At 36.8% G+C, this 7,401-nt stretch overlaps 1 protein-coding gene across 1 annotated transcript; it reads right to left on the bottom strand.

Moving 5' to 3' along the window:
• Window positions 1-2,886: 2,886 nt before the first annotated feature.
• On the bottom strand, window positions 2,887-6,130 carry LOC107706710 (nuclear factor 7, ovary-like). Its single transcript, XM_016510519.1, has 4 exons — window positions 5,735-6,130; window positions 4,961-5,056; window positions 3,565-3,649; window positions 2,887-3,375 (listed from the first exon to the last, which is right to left on the bottom strand). The coding sequence occupies exons 1-4, from the start codon at window positions 6,128-6,130 to the stop codon at window positions 2,891-2,893; spliced, it is 1,062 nt and encodes a 353-aa protein (XP_016366005.1). The 3' UTR covers window positions 2,887-2,890.
• Window positions 6,131-7,401: the final 1,271 nt, after the last annotated feature.

The following is a 7,401-nucleotide window of genomic DNA, read 5'->3' as shown; positions in this document are numbered from 1 at the left end:
CAGTGTTGTGCAGGAGGAGATTTGGTGCAGGAAATAGAAAAGGGCAAGGTGCACTCAGTCTCAAAGTCTATAAGCAGTGATATGCCAGCTGTGGTTAAAGGGGTGGGGCTCCACGACATGCCCTCAAACTCTACTGCTTAATCCACTGGCACAGGTGATGTTGCCGGCTCACACACCTGGTCAGACTATCCATTGCTCAGTCCATAATGCTGGCACTTCAGTCATGGCAGACTCCAGCTCCACATCTGTGGTAGACACAGGCTTTGCCATTGCTGGGCTGACACTCTGTTTTCTTCCTCACTCTCGTAGATCATGAATGGGGAACTGTGGTGGAGGAGTAAATACTGTACTGTACAGATTAATCAAACTAATCAAATAATGAATGATCAAGGAAACAAACTGAAAACTAGGTCACAGAACTAAAATACGTGACAAAACCATTTTAAACAGAAACAAACACAGAAGATTCCTAACAAAGACCAATCAAGTAGCAAATTATTAGTGACGTCAGATCTTATTCAGAACAAGCAAGATAATGATGATGGCGATTCAGTAAAGGCTGTATAACAATAGGGATGTTCCCTCTATTAAGTATAAGCATCAGAGATGACATTTCAAAATGCTTTTGTACTTTTTTTAAATAAACAAAATTAAAAGCATCTATTTATCCAGTAGATAAACTGGCAGTAGTTTGTCGGTAACAAAGGTTTTAGTCTGTTCTCAAAGTACCACGGTACAGTGATAGGGTCATATATAATATTACTATGACATACTGTACATAATTACCAAATCCATGTACAATGCAAAGCTTTTAATTCAAAAAGTGTATAAAAGTATATGATTTATACAGTATATGTAAAAAACACTACAATAGCATATTATTATCAAATGTTTCCACCCACCCTAGTTACTTTGATACTCTTTTGAATATGAAATAGCTAGATATCTCTCTTTCCCCTCTCTAGCCCACGCTGAACAGAACTATGATGTGGGTAATAGAAAGCTCCTTGCCATGAAGGCAGCATTTGAAGAATGGCGCTTTGTGGTGCTGGTACTTTGTCATGAATGCTGATGTAAAACCTTCGATCAGCCACCGGAGGTCTCACTCCCCAGAGTATTAACCACTGGACTACGTTTCCCATGAGCCCTCATACCTGGACTGAAGGTGCGTTCACGCCATATCGGAATTCCCGTAATTACGAGATTCCAACTTGTAAAAAGCATTCACATCCTCGTAGAACTCATAATTACAACTTGTGAACTGGGAGTTTTCTGAGAGCTACGACATGTACCATGTGACCGCTGTACCACCTGACCACCGCAGGTTCTGTTTAGGCGTTGATAGTGTTGCCAAAGAAAAGCATAATTCCGAGAACGTCACGTGTTGTCATCTCAAAATTACGGTAATTACGATATGGCGTGAATGCAGCATAATTTCTGCTCACCTGACCGTTATGCTGCGTTCAAGTCCTCCTGGGATGTTCGTACTTATGAGTTGACAAGTCGTAATAACGACGTCAGGTGCGTTCAAATCACTTTGGTCGGAAAAAGATGGCGATTTAACTTTTCTACATAAAATCAGGAGGTATGAGTGAGTCTTTGAATCACTCAACTGATTTGTTCAAAAACACTAATTCATACAGGAACAAAATGCCACAACTATGTGTAGTGTCCTGGGAACTCTACATCTACAAAATGACGAATAAAGAATGTGCATAATTGTGTTTTCGCATTTTTCTGTTTTTATTCAATTTATGAAGGTGATTTAAACTGAATCATTATAATGATTCAATAAGATATGTTCTATGGTAATTATATAGTAATATAATATTTTATATATGTAACTTATATAATGTTAGTTTTATTTTACATTACAAAAAATTAATCATTTTTATTAATTTCAACAAATTTTCCGTCAATATAGACACTGAATATCTATAGTCTTTGGCTGCGTCCATTGCGTCCGACACGTTTTCTCACTGACATGCCCCCAACTCGGAAACTCTGGGTTTAAAGAAAATTTCAAGTTTCCCACTTGTAACAACGATTTTGTGGTGGCGTTCATGTGCGTTCAACTCGTAAATAGGTCTATCTGACATGACTTGAATGCACCATTAGCCTCAGACTATTTAAACCCTGTGTTTTTGTCTACCCTTCGCGAAGTCTTGTTTGCCCCGGCTGCAATTCTGAGCGTTTTGTCTGTTTCTCATCTTGCCTGCATATCAACCTGCCTGGATTACTACCTTACGATTCTCAGCTGCTTGCCCTGGTTGGATATTGTTTGTTGTGGACTGATATTCCGTTTGTTTGCTGCCTGCCCTGACCCTCTGCCTGGTGATGACCACGATTATTGTCTTGCCTCTGACAATCCTGTTTGTATTGGTATGCCAACCACTGCCCATTTGTACTCTGAGACGGCTTCTGCTAAATAAACCGCACATGGATCCCACTCAACCAAAGTCGTTACAGTATAACTATGATCTTTAATTAAAGGAGCAGTATTTTTTTAAATGACAAAATAGTTTTAGCTGATGCTATATGACGCTGGTGATTGTGGCTGCACCTAAAATGACTCCATCATCATGAAAGTTATTAAAGCCATTTGACATTCAGTTGTTAATTTCTAACTTATAATGTAAACAAATATTATTATAACAGTACTTGTGTTATTTGTTACTGCAGTTAACATGGATGGAAATGCAAATTAAAATATTACAGCTGGACCTTAAAGTAAAAAACAAACAAAAAACATCTGGGTATCTAAACTACAAATTTAACAAAGAGTGGCCCATCTGAATGTACTTAATGAAATGATGATATGGATTAATATTTGAAATATGATGACTGTAAGAGATGAAAGCAGGTCGATTCAGACCTACAGGTGTAACGTTTACTGACTATTGAGGGGTAAGATCCTCAGACGGTCACTACTGAAGAAAGGAAAGACTGTGTCAGTGAAGGTGGTTGTGAATGTGTGTAGATGTGTGTTAGTTACAGGATCAGAGAATGACACCGTTCCTCTGTCATAGTCCAGATTAACTCTCACACGCTCAAGATCCTGTTTAACAGGAAAACCAAACTGATCAGACCATCTGTACGTCACACTCCAGACATCAGTGTTAAAGAAATCATCTCCCTTTCTTTGGTTTGATGCTGTAGTTACTCCAAGACTCCATATTAAACTCTTTTTAACCTCCACATCCCAGCAGTGTGTTCCTGAGTTAAAACCCTCTGAACCCAGAACACAGAAATACCCGTTGAATCTCTCTGGATTATCAGGAAGCAGTTTACAGTTCTCGGTATATCTCACACTGGTCAGATCATCAGAAAGCATGAGACGTGGATGAGCCGTGTTTGGATCCAGAATCACAGGAGCTGATGAGACACAATCAACAGCTGCTTTTATTCTGACGTTCATATAATGATCAAGATTGAACCATACACATTATTATGAATTATGACACTTGCCCTATTGATCAAACACATCAGACATCACTGTAACTGTAAATATCATGTGGACCAAAGTTGTTCTTCTCTTGTTTACGGCTCATTTTGGTGTAGTTATTGCAGCGTCTTCTTCATCTCTGAGAAACTGATGAAGCTTCTCAAACTGCTGTTTAATCTGACGTTCTGTGTGCTCAGCTTGAGACTGAAATCAAATCACATTCACTTCAATCATCTCAATCAACACGCATCAACACATCACATCATTCAGATCCAAGAGAAACTCAGACACCCAACATATAACAGATCCAGAAGCATGCAAGAACGTAGTCTGTTGTTACACTTCATCAAGCAAAGTTTGGTCTCTGTGTTCTTTGTTTGTATTACTTACTCAGAAACTGCTTCAGATGATTCAGCATATGTGGAGGATAACCAGCTCCAGGGTAATGCTATATAAATAAATAAATTATATAGGCTATCACATTATCGCTAGTCTAGAGCAAGTTTAATCCTTAAAGCCCTGAAGCCATTTTTGCTTCCCTGAAGGTGTTGTTTTTTTCTGAGTTACATGCACACAAATAATGACTCATAACTCCAAGACTGTAGCAAGCAGAGTCAAAAGGTAGGTATCATTTGATAGAAATCTTTCAATAGTTTTATAGAAGAAAAATTAAATTTGGACATTCTCATGCTGAGAAATAGGTGATACAATGTAAGAAAAATGAATGTGCTCAAGGGAATTTTTTTGTATCATTCTTATTTGACATCCAATATCTCAGAAAATAATTCTTTTTTTGGTGATATTCGCTGACGTGTGTGCTGTATGGGATTTAAATTTTATGGTGATATGATGAAGTAATCAAATGTTACAGCATTTGGAAAGGTACCCTTTTTCTTAGCCCTTGACAGTTTCAATTGTTTTTTTCTGAGTGACATACACAGAAGTACTGCCTCACTCACGTTTAGTCAAAGCCCCAAGTAATTATGCTTGTTTTATTCTACTCGTGAGACCTTTCAAATGACATATTACACATGACTATGTGAGCTGTATGATGTTTCTGACATATTACAGTACATAGTACAAAAAAACATATTTTGTAAATAATGATACGATATGAGCAGATCAAATCAACACTTTTCATTTCATTTTCACTTTATTTACAACAGCCGTAATAGATTTAGTTTAATGGTGCAGGGGCATTTTTATCCAATTTGGTGGCATTTTTGCCAGACTTACCCAGCCTACACATGCTCCATCTATGTGATTAAGTGAGAGAGCAAACAAATACGAATAGACTGTTTCGCAATTATGTTCAGCCAATTCACCAAAAAGAGAGAACTGACTCAAAAGAAGGATTAAATCATCAGAAATACGGAACATAAATAATAACTGCTGAAATATTTACAGGGAAAATGTTTCTCAGGTCAGTCAGAGCACTCATAGTATGCACAGTGCGTACAGCCGTACACCTGCAGGTGCCACTGCTGAAAATTACTTTTGATTCTGTTTCCTCACCTTGATGTGTTGAACTGTTTTCTCAAACTCTCCTTTCATTTTTTCTCTCTGTTCAAATTTATTTTGTAAGGGCTTCAGTGCTGTTTTGAGCTTCTCCTAAAATGGACAAAATAAAAATATATAAAACACCAGATTACAGTGAAGAGAAGAAAATACAGTGATCATACAGTGCTGTGAAAAGTTATTTGCTCCATCCTGATTTCTGTTTTTCTTTTCTCACATTAAATTGATTCAGAAATTAAAACCAAACATGAAACAAAGGCAACCTGAGTAAATATAAAATACACTTAAATAGAACTTTTTCAACAGCATGAAATTAGTTAAAGGTCTTAGTGGACTAGTCAAAGTCCTGACTTGAACCCAGATCGTAAACAAGCAGTTCATGCTGGAAAACCCTCCAATGTGGCTGAAGTAAAGCAGTTCTGCAAAGAAGAGTGGACCGAAACCCCATCACAGCGCTGTGAAAGACTGATCTAAAAGGGTAGTTTCTCACATGGGTGACTTTTTTTTTTCTTAATAACTGTATTTTGTGTTTACTCAGTTTGCCTTTGTTTTATGTTGTATTTTGTCTGAAGATCTAAAACCATTTATTATGTGATGTACACAAAAACAGAAGAATCAGTATGGAGGCAAATACTTTTTTACAGTCGAGTATGTGCCATGTGAAGTTAAATAAAATGGCAGACAGAAGTATTCAGTGCATGAATGTGATGATATCTGTGTTTATAACTACTTATTGTTCTTTGCATATGAGACATTTGTACTACGTACTACCTTACATGATGAAACCACTTCACTTATTGGTCTGAATTTGTGATTGTCGTGTTGTCTTGAATCTCTGCACACTAAACACGCAGGCTGTTTGTCCTCCAGACAGAAGAGTTTGAGTTTCTCACTGTGTAAACTGCAGATCTCCTCAGATCCTGATGAACGGCTCTCATTTCTCTCCGCCAGGAATGACTCACACAAGTTTTGTAATGCAAGATATAATGGAGGATTTTCTTTTGAGGATCTTCTCCTGCAGACAGGACACTCCTGAGTTTTCTTGGTTCTCCAGAACTGTTGAAGACACTCTTTACAGACACTGTGACTACATGATAAAAGAACAGGAGCCTTGAAGATTTCATGACATACAGGACAAGAAAGCTCTTCTTCAGATAATGAAGCCATTTTCACAGTTTGAGCTCCAGCAAGCTACTCTTTACTACACGTTTTCAAACTTGAATAACCACGAGAATCACAAAGATCTGCTGTCTGTCCAGAAATAACATTTCTTAAAAGTTTTTCTCTTCATTATCCACTGATGGTTGATTCTTTTTTACTTTTGTCAAAGAGAAGAAAATCAGTGTGACAGAAATGAGAAATAAGTTAAACCTCTTCCTGGTAAGTCTTGTAAGAGGGTGGAGTTTCTGATCACCTTTGGATGTGTTTAACCCTTTAACTTTCAACCCTAAATTGACACTAAATTTTCAATTCTTAGTATTGGACACAAAAATTACCTCAAGCTGTTTTTTTCTCTCCAAAATGTATGTTTTTATCTAAACAATATATATTCTTTACTATACAGTTGAGATGTCTGTTTATGGTAAAACTTGCTTTCCAAGTGCAGTACTGTTTTCAGTGATTTTAATTCATAATTTTTGATAAATCTCAGAATTTCAGTAAATTCAGTTAATTTAGCAATTAAAAACATTTTACAGAACAGTAACATTTTTTACAACAGGAATATTGCAAGCTTTGTAAAATATCTTAGTCCATTTATCATTCATTAATTATTTTTAGTTACTTTACTTGATTTACTGGATGTTCAAACCAGAATTTTTCTACTTTTTGATTTGGCTGACATCTCAGTCAATGTACTTCATTTTAAGAAGAACTTTGTGACCAATAAAAAAGTATATGTCCTATAATAGTATGGATTCAATCCAGACATGCTGCTTCTGCCATGTTGGCATTTTCATAAGACCTACAATGTAACTTGTTTAGCTTCCAAGTCATTTATGAATCCCCTCCCAAGGCCTCATGGGATAGTAAACTGTCCTTTGTATTCATACTTCAAAATATTGCAGGAAGTAGTATTTCATCTGGGTACTTTTCAACTACTGTAGAATACTGTGAATTCAGACATACTAATGTAGCCTATTGTCTTTGTTTGTTTGTCTACTACATAGTAGTGAAGTGGGCATATTCAGACGTGGAGACTGGCACCATTCTGATATATAACACCCAGTTTTCATTACCCAGTCAGTTCTTTTCCACTGCAATAAGAAAAATTAAATTCTGCCTGAATGAATGTGAGTAACATTTATGAAATTATATTTGAAATCCCATTAATATTTTGTCTATGTCTGCTTGAGGAAAAAATGAAATATTCTTATGGACATCCTCATAATCCACTCTCAGACACCCTTATTATTGTCAGAGTTCAGTCTGTGCCTCCA

Source organism: Sinocyclocheilus rhinocerous, unplaced genomic scaffold (genome assembly GCF_001515625.1).
Source record: "Sinocyclocheilus rhinocerous isolate Xijiao unplaced genomic scaffold, SAMN03320098_v1.1 scaffold2731, whole genome shotgun sequence".
NCBI classification, from domain to species: Eukaryota; Metazoa; Chordata; class Actinopteri; order Cypriniformes; family Cyprinidae; genus Sinocyclocheilus; species Sinocyclocheilus rhinocerous.
The sequence above is the reverse complement of the archived record's forward strand: the minus strand, read 5'-3'. Positions and strand labels throughout refer to the sequence as shown.